The following is a 17,497-nucleotide window of genomic DNA, read 5'->3' as shown; positions in this document are numbered from 1 at the left end:
GCCCCCCCACTCTATGATCATCACCACAGATGCGTCCCCCTACGCGTGGGGAGCTCACCTGGGAGATCTTCGCACCCAGGGACTTTGGACCCCACAGGAGCGTCGTCATCACATAAATTTCCTGGAACTCAGAGCCATGTTCTACGCCCTCAAGGCTTTCCAACATCTTCTCTGCCCTCAAGTCCTCCTCATGTGCACAGACAATCAAGTCGCCATGTACTACATAAACAAGCAAGGCGGCACCGGATCTCGCCCCCTTTGCTTGGAGGCTCTGCGCATCTGGACCTGGGCCACGGACCGCAATCTCTTTCTCAGGGCGGTCTATATCCAGGGCGAACAGAACTCTCTGGCCGACAATCTCAGCCGCATCCTTCAACCTCACGAGTGGACGTTGGACCCTCCGACTCTGCTCTCCATCTTTGCTCGATGGGGCACTCCGCAGGTGGACCTCTTTGCAGCACCTCACAACCATCAGCTGCCCCAATTCTGCTCCAGACTCTTCTCTCCTCACCGTCTGGCTCCGGATGCATTCCTGCTCGACTGGAGGGATCGGTTCCTGTATGCCTTCCCTCCACTTCCTCTGATGTTGCGGACCTTGTCCAAACTCCGCAAGGACAACGCCACCATGATTCTTATCGCACCTCGGTGGCCTCGCCAACACTGGTTCTCACTCCTGCTCCAACTCAGCTCCAGGGAACCCATTCTCCTTCCTGTGTTTCCTACTCTACTTACGCAGCAACATCAGTCTCTACTGCATCCCAATCTGTCTTCGCTCCACCTGACAGCTTGGTTTCTCTCGGGCTGACCTCTCCAGAGAACCTATCTCAGCCGGTCCGCCTCATCTTGGACGCCTCCAGGAAGCCGGCCACCCTCCAATGTTACCATCAGAAATGGACCAGATTCTCCTCGTGGTGTCTCCGGCATCATCAGGAACCCACCTCCTTAGCGGTGGAAACTGTATTGGAATATTTGCTCTTGCTGTCCAATGCTGGCCTCAAAACTACCTCTATCAGAGTCCACCTCAGTGCCATCACTGCATTTCATGAGCCTATTCTCGGAAAACTCCTCACGGCTCATCCTCTGGTTTCCAGATTTATGAGAGGTCTCTTCAATATCAAACCGCCTCTCAAGCCTCCTCCTGTCGTCTGGGACCTCAATGTGGTTCTCTCAGCACTCATGAAACCTCCGTTTGAGCCTCTTGCCACTACTTCGCTCAGGCTTCTTACCTGGAAGGTGCTCTTCCTAATTGCCATCACCTCTGCCAGGAGGGTTAGCGAACTGCATGCACTGGTTGCTGACCCACCATTCACTGTTTTTCACCATGACAAGGTTGTTCTGCGTACCCACCCTAAATTCCTTCCCAAGGTGGTCTCGGCTTTTCACCTCAACCAGTCCATTGTGTTGCCCGTCTTCTTCCCTAAGCCTCACTCACATCCTGGGGAACAGGCGTTGCACACGCTGGATTGTAAGCGTGCCCTTGCTTACTACCTTGATCGTACCAGAGCTCAACGAACATCCCCTCAGCTGTTTTTATCTTTCGATCCCAACCGTTTGGGTCGTCCTGTCTCCAAACGGACACTTTCAAATTGGCTTGCTGCCTGTATTGCTTTCTGCTATGCTCGGGCCGGTCTCTCACTGGAAGGAACTGTCACGGCCCACAGAGTCCGAGCTATGGCTGCTTCTGTAGCTTTCCTCCGTTCCACGCCCATCGAGGAAATCTGCAAGGCGGCCACTTGGTCCTCAGTTCACACGTTCACTACTCACTACTGTCTGGATGCGTTCTCCAGACGGGATGGACACTTCGGCCAATCTGTGTTACAAAATTTATTTTCCTAATGGCCAACCATCCCACCTCCCTCTTTGTTAGCTTGGAGGTCACCCATGTGTTAAGAATATGCTGCCTGCTTGTCCTGGGATAAAGCACAGTTACTTACCGTAACAGGTGTTATCCAGGGACAGCAGGCAGATATTCTTACGTCCCACCCACCTCCCCGGGTTGGCTTCTTAGCTGGCTTAGACTAACTGGGGACCACGCACTCCTCCGTCGGGCGGGAAGGCACTCGCGCACGCGCGGTGCGGCCAACTAGAAACTTCTAGTTAAAAAGGTCCGTACCGAGGGCTCCGTCGGTGACGTCACCCATGTGTTAAGAATATCTGCCTGCTGTCCCTGGATAACACCTGTTACGGTAAGTAACTGTGCTTTCTGCAGAGATGTCCTTAAGGGTGGCTTTTTCATGTATACAAATGTCTTACAGATGTTATCCCAGGACAAGCAGGCAAATATTCTCACTGATGCGGTAGGGAGACCAAGTTCCTGGATGCTGTAGGTGATTGCTTCCTGAAACAACTTATCAAGAAAAATACGAGAGGAAACACAATTCACGACTTAATTCTAAGTGGACTACGAGGACCGGCACAAGGCGTAGAAGTAGAGGGGATGCTGGGAATCAGTGATCACAATATGATCCGCTTCGACCTGGTCACAGGGGCGAAGCATCGATCTAGAATGATGGGCACGGCGCTGAACTTCCGAAAAGGGAATTACAAAGGGATGAGACTCATGGTGGAGAAGAAGATTAAGAGGAGATAAGCACTGTAAAGACGCTAGAACAAGCATGGTCCCTTTTTAAGAACACAGTCACCGAGGCACAAAATCTATGTATACCGCGTATCGACAAGTGATCCAAGATGAAAAAGAACAAGGAACCGGAGTGAAGTGATGAGAGACAAGAAGACTTCGTTTAAGGAATGGAAAAGGTTAAAAACGGACGAAAACTGGAAAAAGCACAAACAGCATCAAAGCAGGTGCCATAAGGCGGTAAGAAGGGCCAAAAGAGACTAATAGGAAAAATAGTCAAGGAGGCAAAAAACTTCAAGCTGTTCTTTTGATATATTATGGGGAAATGACCCGCAAAGGAAGCAGTGGGGCCGTTGGATGACCATGGAATAAAGGGAGTGCTAAAGGAGGACAAAGCCATCGCCGACAAACCGAACACATTTTTTGCGTCTATGTTTACCGAAGAGGATATACACAGGCTATACACAGGAAACGAAGACGGGAAACTAACAGGGTTGACTGTCAGTCTAGAAGAGGTATGCAGGCAGATTGATAAGCCTAAAAATGATAAATTCCCGGGACCGGATGGCATCCATCTGAGGGTAATCAAGGAACTGAAAGGGGTTATAGCTGAACTGCTTCAACTAATAGCCAATCTCTCGATCAAATCGGGAAGGATTCCGGAAGACTGGAAGGTGGCGAATGTTATGTTGATCTTCAAGAAAGGTTTGAGGGGTGATACGGGAAAATACAGACCGGTGAGTCTGACCTCGGTACTGGGAAAGATGGTAAAGTCGCTGATAAAGGACCGCGTCATTGAGCACCTTGACGGACACGGTCTGATGAGGACTAGCCAGCACGGCTTCAGCAAAGAAAGATCTTGCTTGACAAACTTGCTGCACTTCTTCAAAGGAGTATACAGGCAGATAGACAAAGGCGACCCGGTTGACATTGCATATCTGGATTTTCAGAAGGCATTCAACAAGGTTCCACATGAACAACTACTTCGAAAAATTGCGAGCCATGGAATCGAGGGTGAAATACTCATGTGGATTAAAAACTGGCTGGCAGATAGGAAACGGAGAGTGGGGGGAAATGGACAATACTCGGACTGGAAAAGCGTCACGAGTGGAGTGCCGCAGGGTTCGGTGCTTAGACCCGTGCTCTTCAACATATTTATAAACGATCTGGAAATTGGTATGACGAGTGAGGTGATTAAATTTGCAGACGATACTAAGTTATTCAGAGTAGTGAAGACGCAGGAGGATTGCGAAGATCTGCAATGTGACATAAACACACTCGAGAAATGGTCCGCAACATGGCAAATGAGGTTCAACGTATATAAGTGTAAAGTGATACATGTTGCTAACAAAAATCTTATACAGGATGTCCGGGGCGGTACTTGGAGAGACCCCCCCAGGAAAGAGACTTGGGAGTACTGGTCGACAAGTTGATGAAGTTGTCCGCTTAATGTGCGGCGGCGGTGAAAAGGGCGAACAGAATGCCAGGAATGATTAAGAAGGGGATCACGAACAGATCGGGGAAGGTTATCATGCCGCTGTACTAGGCCATGGTACGCCCTCACCTGGAATTCTGCGTCCAGCACTGATCACCATACATGAAGAAGGACACAGTACTACTCGAAAGGATCCAGAGAAGAGTGACTAAAATGGTTAAGGGGCTGGAGGAGTTCCCGTACAGCAAGAGATTAGAGAAACTGGGCCTCTTCTCCCTTGAAAAGTGAAGACTGAGAGGGGACATGATCGAAACATTCAAGATACTGAAGGGCATAGACTTAGTAGATAAGGACAGGTTGTTCACCTTCTCCAATGTAGGGAGAATGAGAGAGTATTCACTAAAGTTAAAAGGAGATAGTTTCCATACAAACGTAAGGAAGTTCTTCATCATCACCCAGAGCATGGTGGAAAACTGGAATGCTCTTCTGGAGGCTGTTATAGGGGAAAACACCCTCTAGGGATTCAAGACTAAGTTAGACAAGTTCCTGCTGAACCGGAACGTACGCAGGTGAGGTTGGTCTCAGTTAGGGCACTGATCTTTGACTTAGGGGCCGCCAGGTGAGTTGACTGCTGGGCATGATGGACCACTGGTCTGACCCAGCAGCGGCAATTCTTATGTTCTTACCACCAACGGAGCCCCAGTATGGACCACTTTAAAAGTGCATCGCCACTTTAAGTCTTTGGAAAATTCGCACCGCACATGCACGAGTGCCTTCCAGCCCGACGTAGGCGCGCGTGACCTCAGTTTCTTAGTTTCCACGGAGCTAAGAAGATGCATTATCAATGGCCGTTGAAATTTTTCTCTTGCTACCTTACGCTCTCACAGATTTTTGTCTTTTAGTCTCTTCTTTCTTTCTTTTTTTTCTTATTTTCTTTTAGATTGTTTAAAAAAAGTAAAAAAATTTTGTGTTTTCAAAATTTTTGTGTTTTTCCTCTTGTGGGTTCAGCCCGGCAGGGCCTGTTCAACCACCTTGGCCTTCAATTTTGATCTTGCCGGGGCCGATTTTCGTCAATGTCTCGTCTGCAGACAGGTTTTAAAAAGTACAGTCGCTGTGCTCGGCCCATCTCAGTAACTGATCTGCATCGCTGGTGTCTCCAGTGCTTGGAGCCTGAGCACCGTCTGGAGACTTGTTCCTGCTGTTCTCTGCAAAAAAATAACATTGAAGACCCACCTGATTTCACAAAAACTTCTCTTCGGTGTCATGATGGAAGGAGACTCTACACTGGTACCGACTTCGACGCTGTCCAAAGCGACACCATATCATTCGACACGGCAGAAACTACTCCGGCGTCGCAACCTTCTGTGGGTAAGCCTTCTCCTACCCCATCTGGGCCTCAGGTTAAAGTAGCAGTGAGCCAAATCCTGCTGATCTCGAAAAAGCCCAGTAAGCGAACCGCTCTGACATCGGTGAGTGCCTCGTCAACGACCTCCTCATCGCTGGAGTGTAGAGCTGCACCGAAGGTACCGGCAAAAATGTCAACGGTGCTGGTGCTCTCCCTTAAGCAGAAAATTGATAACTGCTTAGGGAGGTACTGGGTGAGTATTTTCAGATGCTGGTGCCGATCCAACTTATGCCCATGTCAACACCGACTCTCTTGTTGGCAGTCCGGTCTGAGCACATGACACGACTGCACCTTCCTCTGATGCTCCACCGGTGCGGAGACATTCGACACAGGAGTCAATTCTTCCAGTTCCCTGGTGCCAGTTGTCCTCGACACAAACATCTCCAGAGGTGAATCCAGTGCGGTCCCGGAAGGCATTGCGAAAGCTGAAGCATATTGAATCTTTGGCACCGTCCTCATTCTATTCAAGATTCAGACTTGTGGGGAGACTCTGAACAGGATCCTCTTCTGTCTAAGGATGAAGATTCTTCTGATGATGGTTAACCTCAACATTCCTCTCAAGAGAAAGGAGAGACGGGGGAGATATGATTCAGACGTCCAAATACTTAAAGGGTATTAACGTAGAACATAACCTTTTCCAGAGAAAGAAAAATGGTAAAACCAGAGGACATAATTTGAGGTTGAGGGGTGGTAGATTCAAAGGCAATGTTAGAAAATTCTACTTTACGGAGAGGGTGGTGGATGCCTGGAATGCGCTCCCGAGAGAGGTGGTGGAGAGTAAAACTGTGACTGAGTTCAAAGAAGCATGGGATGAACACAGGATCTAGAATCAGAAAATATTAAAAATTGAACTAAGGCCAGTACTGGGCAGACTTGCACTGTCTGTGTCTGTATATGGCCATTTGGTGGAGGATGGATTGGGGAGGGCGTAGATGGGCTGGAGTAGGTTTTAACGGAGATTTCGGCAGTTGGAACCCAAGCACAGTACCGGGTAGAGCTTTAGATTCTTGCCCAGAAATAGCTAAGAAGAAAAAATTAAAAAATTTTAATTGAATCAGGTTGGTCAGACTGGATGGACCATTCGGGTCTTTATCTGCCATCATCTACTATGTTACTAAGTTAAGAGACTCCTGTATTGTCTGAAAAGTCATCTTTTTCCAGATTTCTTCGTCAAATGTCTGAAACTCTGTCCATTCCACTTGAAGCTGACTCTAAATATTCTAAACAGTTCTTGGAGGCTTTAGATTATGATCAACTGCCAAAGGAACTACTCAAGCTTCCATTTCATGACATTTTACGGGAAACTTTTTATAAAAATCTGGAAACACCACTTTCCATTTCTGTGGCTCCTCGCAAGCTGGATTCTCTGTACAGAGTGGTTCCTATTCCTGTGTTTGACAAACCACAACTTCCACATGAGTCTCTCCTAGTGGAGTCTACCTTAAAGAAGTCTTCGGGGGCTAGTGTTTATGCATCTGTGCCCCCTGGCAGAGAGGGCAAAGCCATGGTTCGGTTTGGCAAACGCCTTTACTAAAATGCCATGTTGGCCAACTGTTCTGGCAACTACAATTTTCACTTTTCATTTTACTTCAAGTAATTGATTAAACAGATTTCAACTTTTCAGAAATACATCCCAGAGCGCAAACTTCCCGCTTTTCAGCATCATATTTCTGATTTGTTTCAGTTGAGGAAATATATGGTACGTTCTACTTAGGACACTTTTGAACTTACCTCCTGTGCTGCAGCCATGTCCGTAGCTATGAGACATCTGGCCTGGCTTCATGTGTCTGAGCTTGATGTGAACCATCGGGATAGGCTTGCAAAACGCTCCATGTCTTGGAGATGAGCTTTTTTGTCCCTCCATGGACACAGCTACATCGAAGTTGTCAGCTCATGAGACCAGATGGGACACTCTGGTCAAGCCTAGAAAGAAGCCTCCACCTTCTCGTCCTTTCAAATGGCTTCTTCTTACCAGCGACGGTTTGCTGCTAAGCCTGCAGCTCCTGCTAAATCGCAACCTAGAAAGCAGAAGCAACAACCTTGTCCACAACAGAAATCATAGGCTGCTCCCCAGAAACCTACACAGGTTTTTTGACGTGTTTCTTCAGAGCATAACCACCATCACCATCCTACAGTCTTTGTCTCAGCCCATCGGAGGCCATCTCCAATTTTTCATCGCTCACTGGGAGCTCATAAAATCAGACCTATGGGTCTTAATCATTCGTCAGGGTTACACTCTCCATTTTCACATCCTGCCTCCAGACCATCCTCCAAGAGAGTCTGCTTTAGATCCTGCACAGTCCTCTCTTCTTCTCCAGGAGGTTCAATCCCTTCTCCTGCTCAATGCCTTTGAGGAGGTTCCTCTCCCTCAGCAAAACCAGGGATTCTACTCCTGTTACTTCTTAGTTCCTAAGAAGACGGGAGGACTGCGATCCATTCTGGATCTCAGAGCTCTCAACAAATTTCTAGTTGAGGAGAAATTTGGGATGCTCTCCCTTGCCCTGCTTTATCCTCTTCTCAATCAGAATGACTGGCTATGCTCCCTGGATCTCAAGGAAGCCTACACACATATTTCAATTCATCTGGCTTCCAGGAAATATCTCTGTTTTCAGATACATCAATGTCACTACCAATACAAGGTCCTTCTCTTTAGCCTGGCATCTTCTCCCAGAGTCTTCACGAAGTGTCCAATTGTAGTTGCTGCATATCTCTGATCTCACAGCCTCCAAGTCTTTCCTTACCTGGGCGAATGGTTGATCAAGGCTGTTTCATCTCAGGAAGTGGTCCAAGCAACGTCTCGGACAATTTCTTTTCTACAGGTTCTAGGATTCAAAGTCAACTTCCCCAAATCACATCTTATTCCGACTCAATGTCTTCAGCTTATTGGAGCTATCCTAGACACCAATCTCATGAGAACGTTTCTCCCTCCAGATCGCCTCCAGGCTCTCGTCCCTCTATGTCAGCAAATGCTCCCTCTTCACTCCATCTCTGCAAGACGCATGACGGTTCTTCTGGGACACATGGCTTCTGCTGTCCATGTGACACCACTGGCAAGGCTACATCTTCGCACTCCTCAGTGAACCCTTGTGTGTCAGTGGTCTCAAGCGACAGATCGTCTCTCGCAGCATATATCTGTAACATCATCTCTTCTGAAGTTGCTTCAATGGTGAATGACCTCCTCCAATCTATCCAGAGGTCTCCTTTTTCACTTACTCCCTCATCACAGGGTACTCGCCACAGATGCATCTCCTTATGTTTGGGGGGCACATATGGACGACCTTCAGACCCAAGGTCTCTGGACTGCCAGGGAATGGAAATTTCACATCAATTTCTTGGAGCTCAGACTGATGTATTAAGCCCTCAAAGCTTTCCATCATCTTCTCTGCCCTCAAGTCCTCCTCCTTCGCACAGACAATCAAGTAGCAATGTACTACATAAACAAGCAAGGAGGCATGGGCTCTCTCCTGTTATGTCAGGAGGCCCAAAAAATCTGGACTTGGGCAACTGCTCGCAATATTTTCTTAAAGGCTGTCTACATTCAAGGGGAGAAGAGTTCCCTAGCAGACAACCTCAGCTGAATTCTTCAACCTCACGAATGGACTCTCAACTCTGCAGCTCTCCAGTCCATCTTTGCTCAATGGGGCACTCCACAGGTGGACTTGTTTGCGGCTCCCCACAATCATAAGTTGCCTCAGTTTTGCTCCAGAGTTTACTCTCCTCTTTGTCTGGAAGCCGATGCTTTTCTCCTGGTTTGGACAGGGTTTTTTTCTCTATGCATTCCCTCCACTTCCTCTCGTGTTAAGGACTCTTCAAACTCAAAGAGAGGCAGCCTCCATGATTCTCATTGCTCCTTAGTGGCCCAGGCAACATTGGATCTCCCTTCTTCAGCTCAGCTCCAGGGAGCCCATACCTCTTCTAGTTTTCCCACTCTGCTTACTCAGCATCCCAACCTGCAATCTTTGCACCTGACAGCTTGGTTTCTCTTGGGCTGAATTCATCTGATTTACATCTCTCCCAGCCTGTTCAATATGTTATTGATGCCTCCAGGAAACTAGCCACTGAACAATGTTATCAAAAATGGACTAGGTTTTCTTCCTGGTGTCTTCATAATCACGATCTAACTTCCTTATCAGTAGCTTTGGTATTGGATTATCTACTTCATCTGTCTGACTCTGGACTCAAATCTACATCTGTCAGAGTCCATCTCGGTGGTATTACAGCTTTTCATGTACCAGTTGAGAGAAAGCCTCTCACTGCTCATCCGCTGGTCTCCAGATTCATGAAAGGACCGTTCAATGTTAAACACCTCCTGTGGTCTGGGACCTGAATATGGTTCTTTCCAGGTTGATGAAGCCACCATTTGAACCAATGCCCACTACTCATCTCAAGTTTCTCACCTGGAAAGTTGTCTTCCTTATTGCTCTCTCCTCTGCCAGGAGGGTCAGTGAGTTAGAAGCGTTTTTCACCATGATAAAGTGGGTCTACGCACACATCCAGAGTTTCTACTGAAAGTTGTCAAAGAGTTTCATCTCAGTCGATTGTTCTGCCAGTGTGTTTTCTTAAACCTCATCCTCATGCTGGAGAAACCGCTTTGTACACTCTGGACTGTAAACATGCTTTGGCCTATTACATCGACAGGATAAAGCCTCATCACACTTCTCCCCAACTCTTCATCTCATTTGATTCTAACAAGTTGGGGCATCCTGTTTCCAAGAGAATGATTTCCAACTGGCTGGCTGCCTGCCTGTATCTCATTCTGTTATGCTCAGACTGGACTGGCACTGGAGAGTCGTGTCATACCCACAAAATCAGAGCTATGGCAGCTTCTGTTGCTTTCCTTAGATCTACTCCCATTGAGGAAATCTGTAAAGCTACCACCTGGTCCTCAGTTCATACATTCACTTCTCACTATTGTCTGGAGACTTTCTCCAGACGGGATGGGCACTTGGCCAATCTGTATTAACAAAATTTATTCTCCTATAGGCCAACACTCCCATCATCTCATTCTTGTTAGCTTGGAGGTCACCCACATGTGATAATATGCTGCCTGCTTGTCCTGGGATAAAGCACAGTTACTTACCGTAATAGGTGTTATCCAGGGACAGCAGGCAGATATTCTCAAAACCCACCCACCTCCCCTGGTTGGTTTCTTAGCTGGCTTATCTTAACTGAGGGATCGCGCACCTACGTTGGACGGGAAGGCACTCGCGCATGTGCGATGCGGGCTATCACAAACTTTACAAAGACTTAAAAGTGGCGATGCACTTTTAAAGTGGTCCATACCGGGACTTTGTCGGTGATGTCACCCCATCAGAGGAAATATCTGCCTGCTGTCCCTGGATAACACCTTTTACGGTAAGTAACTGTGCTTTTTTGAATGTTTCTCCCCTTTATTAGTGTCTTAGCATTAGCATACTGACACATTACTGGCTGCATTACTCCTTATACCATTGGTGGTCTTGCAGGATCAAGGAAAGGAAATTATCAGGAAATTTTACCCAAAGTTTGTTTGGGATTTCTCTCTTCTGTTAATTTTGCTAAGATTTAGACTTTAGAAATACAAACACCAAACCAGGTAGTTCATGAAGAAATTAGATTATAGTTATTCAGATTAAATCTGGTCAGGCTTCTATGATTTAGGAGAGGATGGCTCTTCAAAGGAAAGTTGCAAACCTTGATCATTTAGAATTTTCTTCAACTTGTTAACATTTCTCCAAAAAGATCTGTTTTATTTATATATATATATATATATTCAGTGTTCTCCCCAGAAATTTTTTCCAGCCAGGTGGCATGAAAAAGTAGCCGGGCGGGGCGGGATGGGGAAATTTGGTGGTGGGGAAAATGAAAAGGTACTTTTACTAAGGCTTGCTAGCCATTTTAACACACGCTAAACGCTAACGTGTCCATTATAGTTTATGGATGCGTTAGCGTTTAGTGTGCGCTAAAATAGCTAGCACGCCTTAGTAAAAAGATCACTAAATGTGCACTATTTTTATTAGTTAATTGTTATTAATTATTTTCCAATGCTCAATATGACTTTCTTTTTTAAGGTTTGACACTTAGGCAGTGTTCCAGTAGCATTTAAGCCACCCTTGAAAAAAAGTAATGCAGATCCTCTTATTACGAATAACTAATGACTAGTATCAAACCTTCCATTTCTTTCAAAACTACCGTACTTCAAACTCAAGTTGAATCAGTTAATGCTTTGCATCCCCAGCAATCTGTGTTTTAAGACACAGCACAGAAACAGTAGTTCCTGCCTTAGGGCTCCTTCTACAAAGCTGCGATAGCAATTCTGCCACAGCAAATACACTGAAGCCCATAGGAATTGAATGGACTTTGGTGCATTTGCCATGGGAGAATTACTACTGTGGCTTTGTAAAAGGGACCCTTACTTAATGAACTCCATACTAGTCACCTAGAGACCAATGTTTCTCAACTTCTTCAAGCCAAGTACCCCCCTAAGTCTAACAAATACCAACTGAGTACCTCAGTCCAAGCTCCGTCCCTGACCCCACTCCCATTATAATAGTACTAATTGTAATGTAATTTCTTCCATTCATTTTTCATGTACACACAACCCTACTGTACAACCATTAAAATACTCCTCCCCAATGTCAAAATTATAAAAATCCTATTAATACAAAAATAATAATAATGCAAAATACATTTATAAGTCCAACTTTAAAAGCAAGGATAAGCCTCCCCCCAATACACCCCCAAACAATAAGATGTATAATCTAGAAAAGTGTTTCTCTACAGCACTGCAACTGCATCAATAAACCCAGGACTACCATACATTCTTCAAGCATCCAGTCCCTACTCTATTAAATAACACTAGTTACGACCCTCCCACTGCATTTTTTTTTTTTTTTTTGGGGGGGGGCAAGGTCGCAACGGTTCATAGTCATTCGTGCGCGGGACTTCAGCACATCGACATTTCAGCGCAGACAAATCAGCACTAGACTTCAGCAGGCCGCCTAAAAAGTTACTTTTAAAGAGCTCCGACGCGGGTTGTGAGTGTGGACCCCCCCCCCCCCCAGTTTACTTCATACTGTTCGCGCTGCCATTGGGGAGAGTTGTGGGGTTGGAACCCTCCATTATAGAGTAAACTTAACTTTTTCACGATTTTTTAGGAAAAAGTTCAGTTTTCTCTATAATGACACCCCCCCCATGGCAGCGCAAAAAATATGAAGTAAAGTGGGGAGGTTCCCCCCCCACCCCCCACCAGAGCTCTTTAAAAGTAACTTTTTAGGCGGCGCGCTGGGGTCTTGCGCCGATTTGTCTGCTGAAATGTGGGCGCGCCGAAGTCTCGCGCGCTTTTGTCCTATCACCGGTCGGAAGTAGCTTTCATTATGTTTTATGTTCCCAAATACCTGTAAACATAAATAAATAAATGTGCTTAGACTTCCAGACTTGTGTGTTTAAAGTCAAGGGTTGAATGGGAAGAGTTAATCCTAAATACCAGAAAGTCACAGGCAAATAATGAATTAGTTTAGTCACAGTGGCACTCGGTATCTCACCTTCTGGGGCTCCGGCTGTAAACGGCCTTGGGATAGTTGTGTCTGGTTAGCGGTTCGGGGCTTGTGGGAGCTGCTAGAGCCAAGCTGCAGTGGGCAATAGGAGCCGGGCAGCCAGAGCCATGGCTGCCGTGGTTCCAGCCCCGGTGCCGGGCATCTTCCACCTCCTCTTCCCCCAGTAGCCACTTGACTTGACTTGCCCCAAACCGATGCTGAGCAGGAGCTGCCGAAAGCCTTGCACTGTCAGCGAGCTGTTGTCACCATAGCATGTGAAAAGCATGTGCAACTACCGCCGCTGAGCCAGCAACGCCCGCTCCCGGTCCACAGCCAGCTCTAGCTCTACACTGTTTCCGCCACCGGCCGCGCAACGAGAACAAGGGCGGAGAGATGAGCATCAGCCCTGCCCAGCTACCCCTTCCCTCCCAACTCGCACATCCGTCGGCTAAGTCGCTAGGCAAATCGTAAGCTTCCCTCCATAGGTCAGCGACGGAGGGAATCTTACAATTTGCTTCGGGCCTTCCTCATTGCCGGGTCCTGCCTTCGCAGAAACAGAAAGTAGGCAGGACCCGGCAGCGAGTTGTAAGCTTCTGTCCGTCGTTGACCAGTCTCCTGCCTTAGCCCGCAGCGAACTCGTGCTTTGGGGCTCTAAGGTGTGTGTGCTGGCTTGCCTTCTCTTCTCCTTCCCCCCCCCACCCCGATGTAACTTCCGGTTTCGGAAGGAAGAGAAGGGAAGCCGGCACACACACCTTAGAGCCCCGAAGCATGAGTTCGCATCTCCAAGCCGGTGAGAGATGGTTTTTTTTTTGGGGGGGGGGGATTTTTTTTACATTGAGCGGCGGCAGCTGCAGGATTCCCGATAGATGACAGCTGGGTGGTCATCTAAATTAGGCGGGCGGAGCGCCCGGCTAAAAGGCCCTGGGAAGAACACTGATATATGTATGTATGTAAATATCCATCTTCCTTTGAGAGGTATGCAGCCAACTTGAAGGCTAGGTGAGTATTCAGTATCTGAATTCTCCTGATTCTTTGGACTCAATGGCTGTTTAGGAGTCGTCTTCAGTGTAAGATATTGTTAATTGTCATCTTATAGGACAAAGAAGCCCTTTTGAGGCTGTACTTTAGATGTTGTTAGCCAGAATTTCTTGGAAGGAGGAAACAGGTGTTTCCCAATGTGCCGAGATGGACTCAGGATAGGATGATAGAAATTCCTTGTGCTTTGTCAAGTGGTGTTTTTCCCTATGCTAAACTTTCTCTTACAGTTTCCATGTATAAATATATATTTTGGAAATACTGTGTATGGCTTTTTTTCTTCCTATTTTTTAAAATCATCTCAGTTGGCTGTTCCTGACTCTATAGGGAGCAGTGGATACCATAGTGTGACCTGTAGGGGTCAGTTTTGAGTGTCAGTAATGACTTCAATGACGCAGAGTCTGTAAATATAATTGTGGCTCCCAAGAGGAGAGGTGAAAGTACTGGGTGCAAGTTCTTCAGTGATCCAAAGATTTGTTGGTATTGAGTTTGATGATGGTCCTTAAGCCACAAAGCTAAGGAATTGAGGCAGAAGTTTAATAACCCAGGGTTTGGTGAAAGATGATCTGTGTAAGCTACAAGTAAGATATCATCATTGTACTAATACTCTCTTATTCCCAAATCCTGGATTAAGGCAGCAAGTGGAGAGAGAAATATATTGAAAAGATGGGGCTGAGATCAAGCTCTGAGGTACTCTACAAGTTAGCATGGGATAGAAAAGGAATTAAAACTGGTATAAAACTTGGAGTTATCAATAAACAAAAGTGAACCAACCTAATAGTTGATCACCAGTGCAAAGCTCTGCCAGGTGTAGTAAAAGGTGATCTACAGGATCAAAGGCTGAAGAAAGATCTAAAGAAACAGAGCCATATATCCAGAATCTGTACTGTGGTTGGGCCAAAAGCCCAACTGGCCTGGGTGAAGGACATTAGATTTGTTGAGATTCACAAAATTGAACAAAGGCTGCCTAGTTTTGTTCTTTAAAGAACAAGTTGAATGATGTGTCTGAGGAACAGAACCAGTAAGCAAGCTGTAATTAACCAGAAAGGCAGGGTGACCAAAGACTGGTTACTTGATCCATTGTGATGGCAGTGAGACCAAGGAACAGGTAGTGGACTTTGACTAGTTAACTTGACAAGTTCTGTATCTGAGGGAACACAACCCAAGATTGAAATCCAACAGAAGAAAGGAGTCCAAAATTGGGATTGATGGCTGTCATCATGTGAGCTGAATTGCAGGGCTGTGTTCCAGAAAAAAAAAATTAACAAGGAAGGTGGCATTGCCTGACCGTGAAAATGTTTTTGAATGTTATCAATTTTATCCACAATATAAGTTATAAATTTCTTCTGCTGTCAATTTTTCAGCAAGTAGCTGGAAAGAATGGGAAGATGGTGAAGAAAGACTTGACAAGATGGAAAAAAATTTTCTAGGTCAGTTCATGCTTTCAATAATTAGACTGATATAATTATATTTATTTGATAAAATTTGATATATTGCTCTTTAATATCAGCATGGTTTATAAAGCAAAATGTATTCAGAAAACAAATTGGTTCTAAAAACTTGACATAACTACATGGTAGACCACAAAAAGGATGGAGATAGTTATTTATTAAAAAATGTTTATACCGCATACAACTATGCGGTTTCCAAGTCACATACATAAAATCTTGTTTCTCTATGATTTCCAAATATAATGTAGACATGTCTGGACAACATCATTGGCATCCCCCTATATAAAATATCAAAAATCAAGACAAAACCACATCATAGTTATCCCCCAATATAAAATAAAATCTTGTTTCCCTATGATTTCCACATATAACGTAGATATGTCTGGACAACATCATAGGCACAACAATTTAAAATCAGAGGCAATTTATAGTAGATGATAAAAATTGACATTCTTGTTACAAAATAAAAACAGCTTGATTTAAAAGCCATGTCTTCACCCTGTTTAAAAATGATCATATGAACTCTCTTATTGGATGTTAGGTGGGAAAGCATCTCAAAATGATGCTGCCAGACAGCTAAAGGCAGTGGTCAGTATTCTATGAGGTATCTAGCCTCAATTAAAATACTATTGGAATGGTTAAGAGATTTATCTATAAAGATCTAAGGTTATGAGCCGGAAGGTACAGACCAAAGTAGAGAGGAAATTTGGTAGGTTAAGACCAATATTTTAGACTTAATATTATTTGAAATTGGGAACCAGTTATGTTCCTGTAACAAAGGAGACAACATGATTATATATCCATTCATTGATGTTTTGTATAAATTGTACTCTGTTGATTTGACATTATGGACTTCCAGCTACAATGAGTTACAGTAATCCAGGTGATTAATGACCAGTACATGTACTGTCTTCAGTGCCCAAAGATCCAGGAATCACTTTGAGAACTACAAAGAACTTTTTTCCCCTGTCTTAGATGCAAAAGATAGCCCATCCTCCCACACAGCACATGTAATAGATTCCTTAATCATAATTAGATTCTTACAAATAGTAGGCTGAAAAGGGATAGCTCTGTGATTTGAAATTCAGAATGCCTCATGTTCTGAGAATTAAGAATAAGTTTGAGATTCAAGCCATTCTACCATTTTTTTTAACTTAAGTTCTAACATTTATTGGAAAGCCAAATCTCATCTGTCATGTACTATCATATGTTGGATATTGTGTTAAAAAAAAAAAGTACTACATCTTGGATCTAGGTACAAGCTAAAGGGGTAATAAAATATTAAAATAAGGCTGGAGTGAGAAAAAGACCCTTGTGGCACTCCAAATGTCATCAAAGGATAAGTAGTAGAAGTCAGATCATTTATGGACACTTGATACACTTTTAATGTTAACAGCAAAAATGACTGATGAAATGCAGCACTGGGATCCAGTTGAATTAGCAAGATAATTTCTAAGATCCTCTATAAGCAACAATATCATCTAGCACGTATATTGGGCTAGCCGTTAGCTGGAATGTTTCGTTCAAATTTTGTCACTACAGTGGTGGATAGATCATGGGACATTTTCTATCTCTCTGAAACTATCTCTTCTCTCCAGACAAATTGTCTAAAATTACTGGGATAGAAGGGAGGGGGCTAGAGACCAATTTTTCAGTAGGTTGGGAGGATATATCATTTTAGAGCAGTAGCAGAATTTAGTCAAGAACTTTTTGTAGCCTGTTAATATTCAACATGTAATAACAGCGAGTACACAGAGTTAAGGTTGCAGCAGATCTGTTTTGTCTGCCATGCCTTCTCTGCTCGTTTTACCTGTTTTTTGTTTGTTTGTTTTTTTAAACCGACACTATCATGATACCCTTGAGATTTGTGCTTATGGATAGTGAATTACATGGGTTGGTGTGACAGTAGCTAAAGGAGAATTGTGTCGAAATTCAAGATGCAGCTTGATGTTCTAGAGACAAAATCAAATTCCTGGGGCATGACATTGAAGAGAGAAGTTAACGTATCAAAGTTCACCCTTTCCAACCCCCTAGAGAGGAAGGAATTCTGAATAGAAATCAATGGGAAAGGAACCATGT

The 17,497-nt window shown here is 44.9% G+C and overlaps 1 protein-coding gene across 8 annotated transcripts in view; it reads left to right on the top strand.

The window, feature by feature from the left end:
- The window catches only part of CREBBP (CREB binding protein), a 676,455-nt gene that overhangs the window by 152,906 nt on the left and 506,052 nt on the right, over window positions 1–17,497 (top strand). For 6 of the 8 annotated variants that reach the window (XM_033962544.1, XM_033962542.1, XM_033962548.1 and 3 more), the window contains exon 6: window positions 15,332–15,397. The exons of the other annotated variants lie outside the window; for them this stretch is intronic. In XM_033962544.1, the coding sequence (XP_033818435.1) occupies window positions 15,332–15,397 (66 nt within the window). The remainder of the gene's footprint in view (window positions 1–15,331; window positions 15,398–17,497) is intronic. 8 annotated transcript variants of the gene reach the window in all.

This window comes from Geotrypetes seraphini, chromosome 11 (genome assembly GCF_902459505.1).
Source record: "Geotrypetes seraphini chromosome 11, aGeoSer1.1, whole genome shotgun sequence".
Taxonomy (NCBI): Eukaryota; Metazoa; Chordata; class Amphibia; order Gymnophiona; family Dermophiidae; genus Geotrypetes; species Geotrypetes seraphini.
This window is presented reverse-complemented; position numbering and strand designations above follow the sequence as displayed.